This window comes from Pristiophorus japonicus, chromosome 7, assembly GCF_044704955.1.
Source record: "Pristiophorus japonicus isolate sPriJap1 chromosome 7, sPriJap1.hap1, whole genome shotgun sequence".
NCBI classification, from domain to species: domain Eukaryota; kingdom Metazoa; phylum Chordata; class Chondrichthyes; family Pristiophoridae; genus Pristiophorus; species Pristiophorus japonicus.
The window spans coordinates 157,641,932-157,661,685 of NC_091983.1; the positions used below are offsets into that span (position 1 = coordinate 157,641,932).

General features: G+C 44.3%; 1 protein-coding gene across 1 annotated transcript in view; it reads right to left on the reverse strand.

Annotated features, from left to right (window-relative positions):
• Positions 1-19,754, reverse strand: part of LOC139266646 (fibrocystin-like) — a 630,313-nt gene that overhangs the window by 127,633 nt on the left and 482,926 nt on the right. The window contains 1 exon segment of the mRNA XM_070884234.1: positions 17,914-18,041. Coding sequence (XP_070740335.1) covers positions 17,914-18,041 — 128 coding nt within the window.

The window sequence follows — 19,754 nt, forward strand, 5'->3', positions numbered from 1 at the left end:
AAGTGTTATTTTTTACATTTTTGTAAGGATTGCTTGTGGGCAAGGAGGAGCACGAGTGACTATCCAGGCCCTACAAGGAATCCTTTGGACACCCCATCATCGGTCTTTCCCTTTCTCACCCACCAGCTCTTTGGAGACACCACCACCCAACTCTAACCATATGCCAGGGACCATTCCCGCCTGATCCTGTGTCATTCCCAATGGGAGATAAAATGCCTGGGCCTCATGCTGAGGTGTCCATAGAAACATAGAAAATAGGTGCAGGAGTAGGCCATTTGGCCCTTCAAGCCTGCACCACCATTCAATGAGTTCATGGCTGAACATGCAACCTGCTTTCTCGCCATACCCCTTGATCCCCCTAGTAGTAAGGACTACATCTAACTCCTTTTTGAATATATTTAGTGAATTGACCTCAACAACTTTCTGTGGTAGAGAATTCCACAGGTTCACCACTCTCTGGGTGAAGAAGTTTCTCCTCATCTCGGTCCAAAATGGCTTACCCCTTATCCTTAGACTGTGACCTCTGGTTCTGGACTTCCCCAACATTGGGAACATTCTTCCTGCATCTAACCTGTCTAAACCCGTCAGAATTTTAAACGTTTCTATGAGATCCCCTCTCATTCTTCTGAAATCCAGTGAATACAAGCCCAGTTGATGCAGTATCTCTTGATATGTCAGTCCCGCCATCCCAGGAATCAGTCTGGTGAACCTTCGCTGCACTCCCTCAATAGCAAGAATGTCCTTCCTCAGGTTAGGAGACCAAAACTGTACACAATACTCCAGGTGTGGCCTCACCAAGGCCCTGTACAACTGTAGTAACACCTCCCTGCCCCTGCACTCAAATCCCCTCGCTATGAAGGCCAACATGCCATTTGCTTTCTTAACCGCCTGCTGTACCTGCATGCCAACCTTCAATGACTGATGTACCATGACACCCAGGTCTCGTTGCACCTCCCCTTTTCCTAATCTGTCACCATTCAGATAATAGTCTGTCTCTCTGTTTTTACCACCAAAGTGGATAACCTCACATTTATCCACATTATACTTCATCTGCCATGCATTTGCCCACTCACCTAACCTATCCAAGTCACTCTGCAGTCTCATAGCATCCTCCTTGCAGCTCACACTGCCACCCAACTTAGTGTCATCCGCAAATTTGGAGATACTAGATTTAATCCCCTTGTCTAACTCATTAATGTACAATGTAAACAGCTGGGGCCCCAGCACAGAACCTTGCGGTACCCCACTAGTCACTGTCTGCCATTCTGAAAAGTACCCATTTACTTCTACTCTTTGCTTCCTGTCTGTCAACCAGTTCTCAATCCATGTCAGCACACTACCCCCAATTCCATGTGCTTTAACTTTGCACATTAATCTCTTGTGTGGGACCTTGTCGAAAGTCTTCTGAAAGTCCAAATACACCACATCAACTGGTTCTCTCTTGTCCACTCTACTGGAAACATCCTCAAAGGGGACACCTGCTCACTGCGCAATCTGTCTACCCTGGACCTGCCCCAGTTAAATTCGGGCCTAACATTTTAAAATGTCTTAGTAAAGAAAATCCATTTGCTCTGTGCACCAGTGCATATGTCAGTGACTGTTTTACATTGTATTTTTTTTAAACAGATCGTCCAATTTCCACCTTAACCCATTTCAATTTGAGCAGCCAAAAATAAATATGAATTCCATTGAAAACAATAGAAATTCCTGAAATGTAGAAATAAATCAGAGGTAAATGTATATTTCTTGAAAGCTCCTCTCAATATTCATTAATGTTTAAAATTTTACAGTAAAAATATTGCCAATATGATGTGTGCTTTATAATTTGTAATATCCTTTGTAATGCCAGATCAACATAGGTAAAACATGCACATGTGCACAACTCAGTACGGTTGCTGAGCTGTCCAAATCATTGCCTGCAAAATATAGTCTCCACCTGAATTGGAAATGAATGCAGCTCTGACACACTCAGCTTTGAGAATCTGACATAATGGGATGTGAATGGGAAGTCCTGGGCACAATAAATCTGTGCCATATGTGTATATTTCCTGTCTCAGCTCCATTCAGTGAACCAGCAGAGGCCCTTTGCTTCCGTGACCCCACGCTGTGATTCTGAAACGTTTACCGTTGCCCCAGGCCTTTTGGCTTTGCAATGAGGTTGCATAAATAAATGGCTCTGACAGCAAACATCACAATAGTTGAAGTTAATGTGTGCTCACTGCAATTTTCCATATTGCAAATAAGGGAGACTAAATAGGAAAGTGATCTGTTATGAATAGGAATGTGAGATTTAGAAAGTGGTGTGAAAGGTCCCAGAGATTATTTAAATTAGGAACAAAAACAGAGAGTGTTGGAAACACTCAGTAGGTCAAGTCAGCATCTGTGGAGAGATACAGATAAGTTAACGTGTCAGTTATAACCAGTCATCAGAACAGTTATGATGAGAGATTACAACTGAAATATTTACTTGTCTGTAGATGCTGACTGACAAGCTGTGTATTTCCAGCATTTTCTGCTTTTGTTTTTTAAAATGTATTTAAATTAAGGCTGTGAGAGAACAACACAGTGGGAAGAAAACATCGAAGTCGCAGGAGGAATTAGTGAGAACCACCTCATTCGGTCACCAATAAAACTATTAGGTTCAAGAGATTGGGGGCGATTTCCCCCGACTCCTTTAGGTACAAAAGAGCCTCCAAGGTGGCAAAGATGAAATCCTGAGCTGCAATGCTGGTTTAGCCCGCGTTTAGCGCAAGACGCCATCTTGGTAAAGACTTTGAAACGAGCGCTAGGAACGGCTGCCCGGAGGCTCATTAAGGGGCTGATTGCCACTTAAATTGCCTGCTAGCACTCATTAAAGGGGCTGCACAGCATTTTCATGGCTAGCGCTTGAACTAACCCCCTTGCCTAACAGCGACCAGCTGATTGGGAGTAAACAAGTCGTTGCTGAGGATCCCGAGCACTACTTAAGGGAAGCTCACCTTTCACTGCTCACTTGTTGCTGGAAGCTTGAAGAGGTCTTTTGAGACACATCAGGAGACTTTTTGGGACACTTTATCTGGGACACTTTATTTTGAGTTTTTATCTGTTTTTTTTGCCTCTCCCAGGATATCGCATGGCTCCAGGTGGGGTGGAGTTTAAAATGTTGCGATACATGGGGCGCCGCAGTTGTGTGCGGTGGACTGGTTGGGCAAAATGCTCCTCATCTGTCCACCATTGTTCATTGTTCATAGGTTTATATGTAACCTTCAGGGCTGCTGACCGAGGGCCGTGTGGCTCTTTGTTGGCCGACACAGATACGATTGGCCGAAATGGCCTCCTTCTGCGTTATAAATTTCTATGTTTCTACTTTGTCAAGACTTCACTAATGCTCAATCAACATTTATTCTGGAGAATCTCTGAGGGCTTCACCTAAAAAGAGTAAAATCTGTGCTACTCTACCTTATTGGACACCTTATAGATATCACCAGAAGAAAGGGAGTACCTTGCCATGAGCAACTTGTTAGGGATTCCCCTTGGTCTGCAGGAGGAATGGGAGGAGGACATGAGGCCAGGCAGAACAGGACCAGCTGCTGTTGCAGGAGGGACAGGAGGGCGAGGTGGACTCCTTCCCTCCTGCAAGTACAGAATATTTCTGCTCCTCTGGAGCTCCTCCACCAGAACCTCCAGTACCGCATCCGAGAACCTGTGAGTTCTCTTCCTCAGTCCCTGAGCCATTCTGAAACCTGCCATTATGTGTCAGCCAGTGGACTCATCACCTTCAGTGGAAGTGGGTGCGTGAAGCCCACTTAGGTTGCTCTAGGAAAATTGTTTCTAAGTAACTCTTGAGTGCTAAACATGTAGGTGACTGTTTTAGCGCCTATAGACAAGTTCAAATTATGGTAATCAGCAATTAGGCCCAACATTGCGTGCTAAACCCAGACTGTGTCTTATTAGCACACCACTCATTTAGCATCTGTTTTCACCCTTTCACAAAAATAACCCCCATTATCTTCCTAGCAGTTTAACAAAGCTAACATGTAGGAAGACATCAGAAATTGGATGGACTGGACTATAAAATTTCAGACCCACCTGTCACTCATTTTCAGTTGCTGACACTATGGCCTAAGAATTATACGGACAGCAATTCTGGTGGTTGTGCCGAAATTGCATCCACTTGTGCCGTCCAACACCGAACACACATTCTCCCTGTGGAGTTTGCGGGGTCAGTGCACAAGCATTTTATTTCCATTGGGCCAGCGGTCAGAAGTAGGAACTTATAGAGACCCAACAGAACCAGATCTCCCCTATTTCCTTGAAGGTTCAGCCAGTATCCTGCCCAAGTTACGTGGGAGACTGGTAGAAGCCTCGTGGCGTGTCAGGGCTTGTAAATCCAAAGTGAAATGTGGAAGCTACTTTTGGAGAATTGCAACACAACTATGCAGAACATACAAAAACAGCAATACCATGTTATGTAAGGGACATTCGCAGTTGCATTTACTTTGAAGGGTAAGATCTACCTGAAGCAGATCAACATTAAGACTTTTCCTGAAAAATGTTAACTCAGCCCAATTTTGATCCCGACATTTACTGGGAGCTGCTGTGAAGATTTTCCCGAGTACAAATATACATATTTTCTCCCTCAATTATTGGGACTGTGATCACAGCAATTACACTGGGTTCATGCCTGCTGGTGACCTCCAATGTGAGGTGCATCTCGGGTCCCCACCTGCACCAAGAAGCCAAGAATCGCAGCAGAGGAGTTTTGCTTTTGGGGAAGGGATGGGGGGTGGGGAGGGCGGAAGAAATCAAAAAACAGCTACCTCTTGGCTGTCTTTGTAAGAAATAAAATCTGATGTTCAAAACTTCTTCAAGTATACACAGGATGGACTTCCAAACAGAATAGTGGAGAAACAGCTGGATGCTGAAATTTGGGTTTAGGATCTTTCTGCATGAACAGCCCAAACAGCCTTCCTCAGCCATAATGATCTGGTGAAACAATAAAAAACATTTTATGTTTTTTTTTTCAAATCAATTGATTTCTCAATGTAACAAGTTATTGATTGGAATGTCAGGTAAAGTAATGCAAATAGAACAACGGAGCAACTAGAAATGGATGATCTGACTTTTATTAATGATGCTCACTTATTTTTGCACTGGAGTAACTAGAGCAAAATAGTGGACCTAAAACCTAGTAATGTAGAAGGGAAACAGAGGGCTGCAGAAAATGGCTTATTGACCTCAAATGGGTGTGACAAGAATGAAGATGGTACATAATTAATATCTGTGGATTAAGGGCAAAGGCAGACCTGCACCAATGATTAAGGAAAAGGTATCTCTGGTGGAAAGAAAGGTAGCAATACTTTTGATATATATCTCTTGAGTACACCTACTAAAATCGGGAGGGCTGCAATTCAGGCGTCCATACCTGCCTTCCTGATATGTACTCATCACATGTAACTCTGCTTCAGAAGCACTAAAGTGTAAAAGTATAAAAATTAACCTCATGGTGTAATGATCATTAAAGGTTTTTGGATATTATTATGGAAAAATCAATGAAAACCTCAGTTCAGAGTATGGCTGCAGTGAAAAATGTCAAACTACTAGAAAAAAATACAAAATAAGAAAGGTAATGTTAACGTACAAAACACTGGGAATATCTCAAACACTGTCCGCTATCTACAAGGCACAAGTCAGGAGTGTGATGGAATACTCCCCACTTGCCTGGATGAGTGCAGCTCTAACAACACTCAAGAAGCTCGACACCATCCAGGACAAAGCAGCCCACTTGATTGGCACCTCATCCACAACATTAATATTCACCCCATCCACCGCAAGCGCAGCGTGGCTTCAGTGTTTACCACCTATAAGATGCACTGCAGCACCTCCAAAACCCACGACCTCTATCACCTAGAAGCACAAGGGCAACAGGCATATGGGAACACCACCACCTGCATGTTCCCCTCCAATTCACACAAAATACTGGCTTTGAAATATATCGCTGTTATTTCATAGTTGCTGGGTCAGAATCCTGGAACTCCCTCCCTAACTGCACTGTGGGAGTACCTTCACCACACGGACTGCAGCGGTTCAAAAAGGCGTCTCACCACCACCTTCTCAAGAGCAATTAGGGATGGGGCAATAAATGCTGGGCTTGCCAGTGACACCAACATCCCATGAACAAATAAAAAAACTGTGCATAATTGGTTACAAACCCATAGGAAGGATGTTAAACACGCAAAGTGAAAAAGTAGTGAGCAACTGAGATGATTCTGGGTATCAGGATCTCAGTTTTGCTGAAAGGTTAAGGGATAGTCTGTTCCTTTGGTCAGCTTGGCATTTGGCATGTGGAAAGCCATCATTGTGTTTAACATTTCCTAAACTACAGAGAAATTCATACAGATAGGATAGCAGCTGTCATTCCAAGTCTGAGTTGCCTCGCCAACTATGTGAGGATCTGCATACCTCAAATAGAGTCCTATTCATCAACCTCAAAGGCGAGGCCATGGTTCCTGCCACAGTTTCCCCAAACCACTTCTCACCTAAAATAATTTTTAGGAATTTGGTACATCATTAGTTAGGCAATGCTGTGTGGCATCAACTTCTTCCCATGAAACTGAGTCATTAGGCCTTCTATCTGTGTTACACACCCCACCTACTCTTACAACTTCCACACAGAGGGGGGCTCCTACTTCCTCCTGCCTTTTTCTTAATTTTTCAATAAATGATTCATCTGCATCCCAGACCATGGCTGATTTCTCAGAGCAGATTTCACTGAGGTAATTAATGTAATTAATGAGCCATTAGGGGAGGATGAGAAAGGAAGTAATAGTCAGCACTTACACCAAGGTAGGTCTTTCCATATATATCAGCATAACACATTTAACAAATGAGAAAGCCTGAGGAACACTGTCCGACTTATAGAATTCAACAGGCCCTTCATGTAAAATGAAAGAAGTTGTGCGTTACATTTTATACCTATAAAACATAAAGGAAGACCTCAGTTACTGGGATCAGAGGTTGCCCTCTCAACCCCAGAAATGGAGGCCTCAGGATATTAAAAATGTCTGTCACTGCAAAAAGTCTCTTTAACTAATTATACAGTGAGACTCCATCCTCTGAACAAGTTAGCTGGCAATGTTTGTCAAAAGGCTCCATCTTTCATGAATCTGATAAATGCACCAGTATGCCAACCTCCTCCAAACCATAATCAAAGCATATTAACTTTTGAGTTCTCTGACAACTAACCCAATAGGACCATTGAGGCAGCCTCAATGCCACCATGACTGATATGCCCTTCCTCTCAGAGGCTGACTCAGTGGATCCTTTTACTGATCACTCCTCCCAAAGATTTACTTCAAATAATATAAATGATTTTTTGGCAGAAATAATCATACTGAATGCTCAGTTTTTAAAAAATCTTTAAAGTAAAAATATGTGTTTACTATTTGTTTTTCATACTTTTTTTGTTAAATGCCAAAACCATTTCAAAATTAAATTAAAATAATCAGACGCATTGGTGCCCTGTATCCTGTACTTTTTGGACTGTTCTCTGCCACGTGTTTGTCCTTTGACTTCTCGTTTCTTTCTATGGGCCCAATTTTGGCCATGACTTGCATCAGTTTTTTTGGAGTAAGTTGTTTTTTCAGGCGTAAGTTAAAAAATGCCATTTTCCTGCAAAACTTTGCTCCCGAGTAAGTCAGTTAGGTTCGATTTTTTTTAGTTCATTCTTTTTTTTCAAAAGGGGGTGTTCCAAGACACTTACACCAGTTTTGGCCATTTATGCCACTTTGGCCAGCTAAAACTTACTCCAAATCGACTTAGGTCAGCGTATGTGACCAGCTCTGAAAAACCTTGCGGGCGGTTAAGAAATCGGCACATTTAAAGCACCAAGACTTACAAAGCATTAAATAAAGCACAAAAATAAGCATTCAATAACAAATAAAAAATAGAAGGAAGCTGAGGACCTGCACCAAGACTTACAAAGCATTAAACAAACCACAAAAAGTAATAAGCAATCAATCAATAACAAATAAAAAATAGAAGTCCTTTATGCCAGAATCGTTTTTTTTTTAAAGTCCCCCCCCCATCAAAACACTCTTTCTCCCCCGCACCCCCCCATCAAAACATTCTTTCTCTCCCCCCCACCCCCGCAAAACACTCTTTCCCCCCCCCCATCAAAACACTCTTTCTCCCCCCCACAAAAAAACATTCTTTCTCTCCCCCCCACCCCCGCAAAACACTCTTTCTCCCCCCCGCCCCAAAACACTCTTTCTCCCCCGCCCTCGCCCCAAAACACTCTTTCTCCCCCCCCCACAAAAAAACTTTCTTGCTCCCCCCCGCAAATCAAAACTCTCAAGCACACAACCATCAATGAATAAAAAATAAAACTGAAGTCCTACCTCGGCCCGGCAACTCGGCCGGTGCGGGAGGCCACTCAGCCGGGGATAGAGTGTGGCGAGATCGGGGCATCCCTTCAGCCGGGGAAAGGGGCTGCAAGCATCGGGTCCTGCTCACAGACCGCACGATACGCTGGGAGGGCAGGAGCATGCGCACAGACTTCACTGCGCATGCATGCAGGTGCCGGCACTGTTTTCGGCGCTGGCCTGTTGCTCCGCACCCCACTTCACAACGCACGCCACGCTGGGATTCCGGGGACTCGGAAGAGCGGCCAGAATGGGGTGACTTTTTTCCGGTGCCGTTTCCAGCGCGTGCGCCGAAAAAAGGGGTTGGGCAAAATTGAGCCCTATGTGTGGTATACGTAGTGCCAGGTCATTCACTAAATAGTTGGATGGAGTGCAATTTTTATTTAGATCATAATTGTCACAATGCCTTCAAGTAAACTATCATATAATCATTGTAGCGAGACTGTAAAAACCAAAGACTGCTTAAGCACTTTAAATCCCAATGGTTTTCTAAATCATAGGCCTTTGATATGTACCAGAGTAAGTTTGACAGATTTATGAAGAAATATTCACCAAACAGAAAGAAGATATTAAATTCTATTTCAAATGTGTCCTAATTTCACACACTTACTATATAAAGTTATGCAAAATAATTAGGCTGATTGTAGACAGTTTGCTCCTTAATAAATTATTTAAGTAGAGATTTACTACTTGGATGGCAATGCATTATATCTAATTAATTTAGTGAAGATTCCGGTTGGCAGTAATAACAGCAAAAGTACATTTAAAACCAAAATACTAATTTTGGAAAAGCTGCTAGATGTAAATGTTAAATCAGAGAGGACCACTCCACCCTTAGAACTTGATAGCTACATTACAACAGCTGATTGACGTTCATTTATCTCAGCATTTCTACCGTATTATAAAATAAATGGCACGATACAAGGGACTGAAATTGGGTATCGTCCCACAGGTGCTAATTCTTCAAGCTTTTAAAAAATTTGGCATTTGCACTCTAAGAAGGAAGTGAACTGCTTGATTTAGCTTTTCTTGGCGGGCAATCGGCCGTCGGCAGGATGGTGAATTCAGCAGCACTGCACACTGTGCCGTGCAGCGCTGCCGCATTCAAGGGTTCCTTCCCTCCCATAAAGGGAGGGGCCATCGCTGCAGGCTCTGCAAAGGAAAACCAACTTACCTGGAACATGACAGCATCCGCGATCCTGCGCGGTCAGCCCAGCACTCAAGCAAAGTGCCGGGCTGATCAAACGTGGGCAGGAATCCGCAAAAAACGCTGCAAGAGAAAAAGTACTTGTTTAAAATTTTCGTCAGCCACCCTCCGAAGCGGCCGGTAATGCCCAATGCACACCTCCTGCAACTGTCAGTGTTTTTGCCTGGCGCTGCTGCAGGGAGCAGAAGCCAATTTTGGGTCTGTGGAGCTATCGGGGCATGCACACAGCGATAACGTCACAAAATCTGGGCGAAGGAGATAGGGGCACAATGCCACAGCGCCACCACTAAATTCCCGCCGAATACAGGGGGAGTCGATTTTATCATCGCACCCAGTCACAACGCCATTTGCACCTTGGCCAAGGGCGTGAACAGGACGCACAAAGGCACCCAATTCCATCCACCTGAATCTCACTGCCATTCCCAAGTGGAGGCTAAGAATAGATTTATTGGGGAGGGGGAGGGGTGCGGGTTTAACGATGGGAAACTTTCTGGTTTCGCTTACATTCTCTCCCATCTGTAGCAGAATTTTAACTGCTGGTCCTCATTAGAATGATGCCAACCTACTTCCCATCTGGAATGGAACGGTTGCAATCCTGCGGAAATTTGGGTGGCCCACTAGTGCTCAAGTGTATGTGGAGATCCGGATTCTAACAAGTACAACTTGTATTTATATAGCGCCTTTAAACATAATAAAATGCCCCAAAGCGCTTCACAAGACTATTATAAGACAAAGAAAATTGACACCGAGCCACATAAGGAGAAATTAGGGCAGATGACCAAAAGCTTGGTCAAAGAAGTAGGTTTAAAAGAGCTTCTTAAAGGAGGAAAAAGAGGTAGTGAGGCAGAGAGGTTTAGGCAGGGAATTCCAGAGCTTAGGGCCTAGGCACAGAAGGCACAGCCGCCACTGGTTGAGTGATTATCAGGGATGCTCAGTGTTATGTTCAGAATAAATCCACAGGATTGGAAAACCGCAAATGTAACGCCCCTATTTAAAAAAGGAGGCAGACAGAAAGCAGGAAGCTATAGACCAATTAGCCTAACATCTGTTGTTGGGAAAATGCTGGAGCCCATTATTAAGAAAGCAGTAGCAGGACATTTGGAAAAGCATAATTTAGTCAAGATTTATCCAATACTTAAACTTTATTCCTTTACCTTTTCAGGATTTAGCAAGAACACAGCTGTCGTATGCAATGATTCTCTGTAAACTAATACGTCTAAAGATAATCCTCAGAACTTTCGAAGCGGTCAGGCTGCAAAGTATCTTCTCCCAACATTTGGACAGGATTTTAAAATAAATTTCAAATCTGTATTGATGAGGCATATGGATATCTCAGTGCAAACTTTAAAGTATCTTTGTTTTAAATTTCAGTAATAATTCCTTGGTCAAACATACCTGGAAAGTGTCCTTTTTCACAGTGTTCATTAAATGTCATTAATAAAAGCTGATCCAATGTCCTATAAAATCGTGATGGAAACCACCTCAGCCCAGAAGATTTGTGTGGAGCCATATTAATAACCATACTTTTTGAAGAATTAATCTACTTCTTTAATTTTTCCAATATGTTTGGCAATAATTTAGATTATAATTTTGTAAAACAAAATCTCAGAATCCATTTATATACATATATATAATGCCGAGCTTTACAAATTTTTTGTTAAGAAGATTTAGATTTGTAATGAGTTTACCCGAGGGGACTTTCCTAATGTGGCATGCTAACCGTTTCTCTGTGTTTAAACATATGCAAAAAAGCAAATTCCAACTTCTTAGGGAGTGCGGTGTTATCCTGCACTCATTCCGAGCTGTTAATGCTTTTAGTCAAAGGGTATTAAGACATTTGGCATGTTTCAAATCTAATGCTTTAATTTGGGTTTTCAAGGCTATTACCACATTTTGCTTTTTCTCTTTTATAATTACATGTGCGTGAAATTATGGAACCGCTTAGAGAGTCTCATAGCTTCTCTGTTGCTGCTGACAAGCAGATAGATTTCCCACCGACATCGCAGAAAATCTATACAGCAATAGTAATAGTGGCCCCGGTTTTAAAAGGGTGGGACGTGGGTATGGTGCACGTGAGCCCGGTAGCAAGCAGCACATTCGGGGATGTGGGAGACCCAGCTGTTTCTTCATGACTGGGCCTCATTTGATTCAATCTTCACAGAGTCCCGTCTAAACCTGGCCAGATCCACTTCCTGACCAGTGGGCAGGAGCAGGAATTTGGCGGCAAGCTGCGGCAGCCGGGGACCCGTGGGAGCCGGTACTGACCATTTGAGGGGTGGTTCTGTAGGGGGGGCGGGTCAGGGCTGGGTGCCAAGGTGGCTCTAGGGGAGATCGCCGCAGGCGATTGGGGAGAGGGCTCTGGATGCATTCGGGATGGCATGGGGGTGGGGAAGGCTGTGTTGTAAGGCCTTGAGGAGTCCTCCTGCTCCTCCTGGCCCACAAGGAAACCAAAAAATATATTTTTAAACTTACCTTGCTGTGCCCCTGCGAGACCACAATCCATCTCCCCTGACGGTTACGATAGCAAAGACTAATAATTATTACTGATCACAGGTAATGACATATTGGATTTCCTGTAGGATGCTGATATGCTTCACGACATCGGATGAGTGATTCAAATGACAAACTTTTATTTAGTGGAGTTTCATGATTGCATGTATGGATATGTGAGGGTTATGGAAGCACCTTAGTCCAAAGTGTTGCCTCGATATTTAGCAGTAGATTGCTGGGAATGGATTAAAATTCTTTCTGTGAGTTGATTTCATGACCTGTATTGAATACTGTACATTTTAAAAGGTTGCGTAACCCAAATTAAATAGTTTAAAGCTGAATATAATCCTATTTTATAACTGAATTGTGCTAATGTAGTATTGTTATGTTCAGAATAAATCCACAGGGTTGTTTTGCAAGCTCAAACTGTTGTGACTTTGGTCTCTTTATTCAGACTCCAGAGTGCAGGAGCAGTATGGTGAATCACCTTTTATACCTGCTTGCCCCAGTGTGCACAGGTGACCCATAGGTCTCCCACAGGTGTGCCCCCTAGTGGCAAGTCTTACAATTTGGTGAGGTTTACATACATACATAACATCATTCCCCCGCCAAAGTCTTATGTACAAGGTATTTGCAAGTTGAGGTGATCTGGCGCCCTGCGTCCCCGGGTCGATCGCCTGGATTGAAGTCCTGACGTGGTGGGTTTATTCTCGTGGTTGACGGCGAGGTCGATTGTGTTAGTGGGTCGCTGGGGGCCTTTCACAGTGGTTCCTGGTTATCTATAGTTCGCAGTTTGGTCTGGACCAAATGCTTTATGCATTAACCCAGTACGGTTTCACAATCAAACGCTCCATTTTTATCACACATACTCCATTCACACACTTGGCTAATACAGAGCTAGTGACCCAACTGGGCCTTGAACTTGGTCTACATCACTTATTCTGATGTCGCGTGGCGGGGCCGTGCGATCATGTACATTTCCTGCTGATAGCATACGGACGGCTCAGTTCTGAGCGATTCTATTTGGTGACTGTGTAGCACCCGGGATAACTGGGTCTGTAGGGAGTCTACCGTGACACGCGTGGTGCTTGGCTTTGTGATTTGGGCTACCTGCTCTGGATTATTGTCGCTGACTCTAAGATCTAGCAAGCCCAGGATGGCCGCAATGGCCTTGAGACTTTCAGTAGTGGTGGGAGGCCTCGTGGTCCCCGTGGATCCTAGGCCATAGTATGGGGGCCCCAGACGACCGACTGTGTGTAGCCGTCCTGCCTTGCTTTGCAACATTGGGATGGGCCTTTCATCTTTGTGACGGATAGGTACAGCAGGTGGTAAAGAAGGCAAATGGCATGTTGGCCTTCATAGCTAGGAGATTTGAGTATAGGAGCAGGGAGGTCTTACAGCAGTTGTACAGGGCCTTAGTGAGGCCTCATCTGGAATATTGTGTTCAGTTTTGGTCTCCTAATCTGAGGAAGGACGTTCTTGCTATTAAGGAAGTGCAGCGAAGGTTCACCAGACTGATTCCCGGGATGGCTGGGAAAGACTCATATGAGGAAAGACTGGATTGACTGGGCCTGTATTCACTGGAGTTTAGAAGGATGAGAGGAGATCGCATGGAAACATATAAGATTCTGAGGGGACTGGACAGGTTAGATGCGGGAAAAATGTTCCCAATGTTGGGGAAGTCCAGAACCAGGGGACATAGTCTTAGCATAAGGGGTTGGCCATTTAGGATTGAGATGAGGAGAAACTTCTTCACTCAGAGAGTTGTTAACCTGTGGAATTCCCTGCCGCAGAGAGTTGTTGATGCCAGTTCATTGGATATATTCAAGAGGGAGTTAGATATGGCCCTTACGGCTAAGGGGATCAAGGGGTATGGAGAAAAAGCCGGAAAGGGGTACTGAGGTGAATGATCAGCCATGATCTTATTGAATGGTGGTGCAGGCTTGAAGGGCCAAATGGCCTACTCCTGCACCTATTTTCTATGTTTCTATGTTTATGTTTCTATGTAACATCCCATCTAGCAGTTCACTTTTGGCAGGCAGTAACGTGGGATCATGGCTGGTCCAGGTCCTAAACTGGGAAGCCGTTACGGTTGATCCCTTGCTTTCCAGCACTTCCACGACCACGAGTGGATCTGCAGGCTGCACCACTTCGACCCTGGTGGTGGGCAACTGTAGCCAACTGAGGACATTAGTACCGTTCTCAGTGCCTGGTCCGTGGAGGATCATGTTACAGTGCAGAGACAGTGTTAGATATTCTCGAAATAACGCATCGATAATGGTGCCCCTGCTCTCCCAAAACTGTGAGAAAGGCAGCTTGTCTGACTCGAGCAAATATTGGAACACGTCTCTTTTATCCCGTGAATACAGGCTGCTGCCTTGGTTAACTTATTGGATACATGTTCAACCGTTTGGGGCTCGCCCGCTGCATTGGCTTGCTGCACAACACTCCTGACCCCGTGCGGTAACACATCACTTGCTACGAATACTTTGTTAGATACATATACAACTGGTTGGGGTTCACCCGCTACTTTGGCTTGTTATAAGGTCTCCCTGACCCCATATGATAGTACATCATTGGCCGCGAAAGACCGCTCACATGGGTTGCATAGTGCAAACAACTTATTGGAACGTAGTGGGATCCTGGCCTCATCCGCGGCCGCCCCTTTAACTTTGCCCCAAACCCAGTCATCTTCCTTGCTGGGCGACACATTCCTCCATTCCATTGTGGCGACCTCCCGTGGTCTGGACGCACTCTCGTCCTGTGGTCTGGACGCCCTCTCGTCCGTGTCTGTGATGCCAACTGCCGCGATCTTCCTCGTCAGGGATTTGGCCTCTGGCATCGGGAAGATGCATTCGGATCGTTTCGGCTGGAGTCCCACTCTGCATGGTCGTCCTGGAGCCTCTTCCATTGTCACAAAGAGGTCGTCGGCTTTGGGTGGTGGGTACGGTGCCTGCAGCGCTGCTCGGTTGATCTTTACCTCCTCGTGGTCGTGATGAGTGGCCTGTGCTTCGAGGATCTGCAAATGGATCTGCACTTCGATGCCTGGTTCAGCTGAAGATGGGAGCTTGCTCAGCCTTTGAGCGAGGGAGACGTCGTTCGCTGGCGAAGATACGCAGAGGTCTTCCCAGTTCCATTGAATCTTCCCCATCCACCTTCTACCAAACAGTGTTGGCCCATCAACTGAAACAATCCACAGTGGTAAATCGTGCACCACTCCCTTATAGAATACTCTTATGTCCGCACTACCAATAACTGGTATCAGTTCCTTGGTGCGCAGTTTTGCCTGAATCGGGATCAGCTTGGGTCGCTGTGCTTCATCACCCCACAACCTCTCGAATGCCTTCTGGCTCATAACTGATTGACTCAACCCCACGTCTAATTCCATGGAGACTGGAGTGCCGTTAAGATAAACTTTTCACATTATTGGAGGGCTTTTGGTGGTGAAGGTGTGTATCCCATATACTTCTTCTTCATCCTCAGGTTGAGTCACCTCTCCTGCTCGCTCAGCGTGATCCTCGCTGGATCGGTCGTCCTCTCCTGACTCTGCCACGTGGTGAGTCAGAGGTCATTTGCACATTCGCTGGAGGCGCCCATTGTTCCACAGCCCTTGTACACATTAGGCTTGAAACTACATTGATGAGCTCTGTGACTGCCCCCGCAGCGCCAACATGGTGCTAATGGATACGCATTCACGCCCCACGGCGGACTCTGAGTCACTCTAGGCCTAGGTCTGGCCTCTGCAGTCTTGTGGGCCCTGCCCTGTACCATTCTGCCTACTGAAAACATTATTTTATGCCCAGTACATGCCGGTGAGCTTTGATTCTGTAAAGATATCTGTTTCGTGTTATCGCTCGTGGATATGAAGGCTTGGGCTATCGTGATGGCCTTGCTCAGATCTAGGGATTCAGCAGACAGCAGTTTGCGAAGAATGACCTCGTGGCCTATTCCAAGTACGAAAAAGTCTCGCAACATTTCTCCCAAGGATCCTGCAAATTCGCACTGTCCCGCAAGGCATCTTAGGTCGGCGACAAAACTCGCCATGTTCTGGCCCTCGGAGCGATGGTGCATGTAAAAGCGATCAAGATGCTCTCCTTTGGCTTGAGGTGTTCCCTAACTGGCGTACGCAGATCTGTGTAAGACTTGTCCGCTGGTTTGATCGGTGCCAGCAAACTTTTGAGGAGGCCATATATCGAAGACCCACATACGGTGAGGAGGATCGCCCTGCGCTTGATCGCCGTCTCAGCCTTGTTCAGTTCATTGGTCACGAAGTACTGGTCGAGGTGCTCAATGAAGCTTCCCAATCATCACCCTCAACAAATCTCTCAAGAATACTAACGGCAGCCATTACCACGTGAAAGTTCGTGATCCATTACTCGTCGCCAATTTATTATGTTCAGAATAAAGCCACAGGACTGTATTGCAAGCTCAAACTGTTGTGACCTTGGTCTTTTTATTCAGACTCCAGAGTGTAGGAGCAGCATGGTGCTTGCCCCAGGTGACCCTTAGGTCTCCCACAGGTGTGCCCCCTAATGGCAAGTCTTATATTTTGGTGAGGTTTACATACATATACATACATAATACTCAGGAGGGTAGAATTCGAGGAGCACAGTTATCCCGTGAGGTTGTGGGGCTGGAGAAGATTACAAAGATGGGGAGGGGTGAGGCCAAGGAAGGATTTGAAAACAAGTATGAGAATTTTGAAAACAAGGTGTTGCTAAACCGGGAGCCAATGTAGGTCAGCGAGTACAGGGGTGATGGGTGAACGGGAATTGGTGCAAGTTAGGACACGGGCAGCCAAGTTTTGGATGACCTCAAGTTTACGAGGGAGGCCAGCCAGGTGTACGTTGGAATAATTCCATGGGGATCTCGAAGTACTGAAGAAGAGGGGGATTCTGGGACGGGAAAGACTAGATTTTATGGTTTGCTCATGGCCCCACGAAGGAAAGTAAAAAAACATACCTTGAATAGCCTGTTCTGCTTCCAATTTTTTTTTTCATTTAACTTTATCTGGTGGGTAAGCCACAGCGGCTTAGGGAGGGGTTAAAATCACAGTGATTACCATGTTGCCGCATGGCCTAGAGAAAATCCCAACTATCCTGTAATCTCCAGTATGCCTTTACCATTACGGTACAGATCACAGATTAAATCAAATTTAGAGGCAGGGACAGAAAACAAACATATGGCAAGTGAAGAAATTCATTTTGTCACTATCAGTACAATCAGAGTTTAATCTTCATGACTGGGAAAATGAATTTTCAGCTTGCCAGCATAATGGATGCGAGTGCTGTTAGCTATAACACTCTTCTACTTTTTGAATCAAGTATCAGCAGTGAGCACTTCAAAGACAGACGCAATTGTTAAAAGCTCACTTCGACTTCCATTGAGCATATTTAATCTGAATCAATATTGACCCTCCCTAATTTATTTAATTTAACCATATAAAGACAACAAATATTTTAAATTATACCATCATTTGCAAAGGTCATCAACTTAACATTACATCCGACACTGTTAAAGCCTGATCAATGGCAGTCCACAGGTGGCATCTCTATGGTATTATCATTAAAGGGTTGATCTCAGCATGAAACATAGCCCAGAGATGGATTTACTTGATGCTGCAACCAATTTGAAATGCAGAAATGCACTAGATGTGCACTGGAATTGGAGGACAGATTGAAAGACTTATCAGGTTCAGTCTTAACTGTAGGTTACCATTGCAAGCATAGCCCCCAAAAATTGTGCGTCAGAAATTGCTGTCAGAGGTTCTCCGCGAGCAGATGCCTCTGACCTTCAAAAAATCTATGCACTTACCTGATGGTCCCGGAAGTTCAGAGACTTACGATCCTGGGCCTCTACACGTAGGCCCACGTAGAGGCCCACATATTCCAGGGTCGCATGTGGTTCCCAACCAATGAAAACAGTGGGATCCCCATGCATACCTATGGGGATATCATATGTACAGAATTCCCATAAGTATGAATGGGAATACCCCCCAAATATAAGTACATTTCAAATACATTTTAAAGGGTCAGAATATTTGATTATTTATATTTAATCCTTATAACCACAACTAATTCCTTTCAAAATAATAGCATTAATTACTTTAAAAATATAAATGTACAATAAAAAAAGGCTGCTTGGCCTGTTATACTTATGCTCTTTGCAGAGCAGTTGCCATTTAAGCAAAAATTAACTCTTTCCAAATCATTCACTGTTAGCCTGCTAAGCAAAGGCAGAGGAAAGGCACAGTGAACTGATATCAAAGATTTGGACCCCAGAAGAACTTGAGAATAGCAGTGCAACTTCTATGATGTCATTTATGAATAATATGCAAGCAATATGGGCAAACATCCAAGAATTTAAAACTTTGAAATTTCTTCCCGTTACCTATTAAGGGTTATCAAACAAAACTTCAAAATATAAACTCAACCATAAAGTCTACGCTTACAACTCTGACCAGTTGCATTCCCCAGGTGACAAATCTATCACCCCTGCATCTCATTCCATATGGTATTTGGTCATTTTTGTCTGTCCTAATCTTTATAACCTTCAATTCTAGTCTTGGACAGATGTTTATTCGGCTCTTTTTATTAAAAGGAGCTATTCAACAAAATTATATCGGCTTTAGGTCAGCATATTCCATACATCATTATTTTGAGGAGAAGCGATACTTACTCTAGTCACATTTAAAATTTTCAAAATTTTAACTCATCCACAATTATGATCTAAGTTAACAACATGGCTATATCTATATTATTAAATGTTTTCAATCATTCGAAAATCTGAATTATGTTTCTCATAAACCTCATGATCATAGAAACATAGAAAATAGGTTCAGGAGTAGGCCATTTGGCCATTCGAGCCTGCACCACCATTCAATATGATCATGGCTGATCATGCAACTTCAGTACCCCATTCCTGCTGTCTCTCCATACCCCTTGATCCCTTTAGCCGTAAGGGACGCATCTAACTCCCTTTTGAATATATCGAACGAACTGGCCTCAACAACTTTCTGTGGTAGAGAATTCCACAGGTTCACAATTCTCAGAGTGAAGAAGTTTCTCCTCATCTCGGTCCTATATGGCTTATCCTGAGACTGTGATCCCTAGTTCTGGACTTCCGCAACATCGGGAACATTCTTCCTGCATCTAACCTGTCCAATCCTGTCAGAATTTTATATGTTTCTATGAGATCCCCTCTCATTCTTCTAAATTCCAGTGATTATAAGCCTAGTTGATCCAGTCTTTCTTCATGTCAGTCCTGCCATCCCGGGAATCAGTCTGGTGAACCTTCACTGCACTCCCTCAATAGCAAGAATGTCCTTTCGCAGATTAGGAGACCAAAACCGTACACAATATTCAGAGCCTCACCAATGCCCTGTACAACTGCAGTAAGACCTCCCTGCTTTTATACTCAAATCCTCTCGCTATGAAGGCCAACATGCCATTTGGCTTCTTCACCGCCTGCTGTACCTGCATGCCAACTTTCAATGACTGATGTACCATGACACCCAGGTCTCATTGCACCTCCCCTTTTCCTAATTTGTCACCATTCAGATAATATTCTGCCTTTCTGTTTTTGCCACCAAAGTGGATAACCTCACATTTATCCACATTATACTGCACCTGCCATGCATTTGCCCACTCACCTAA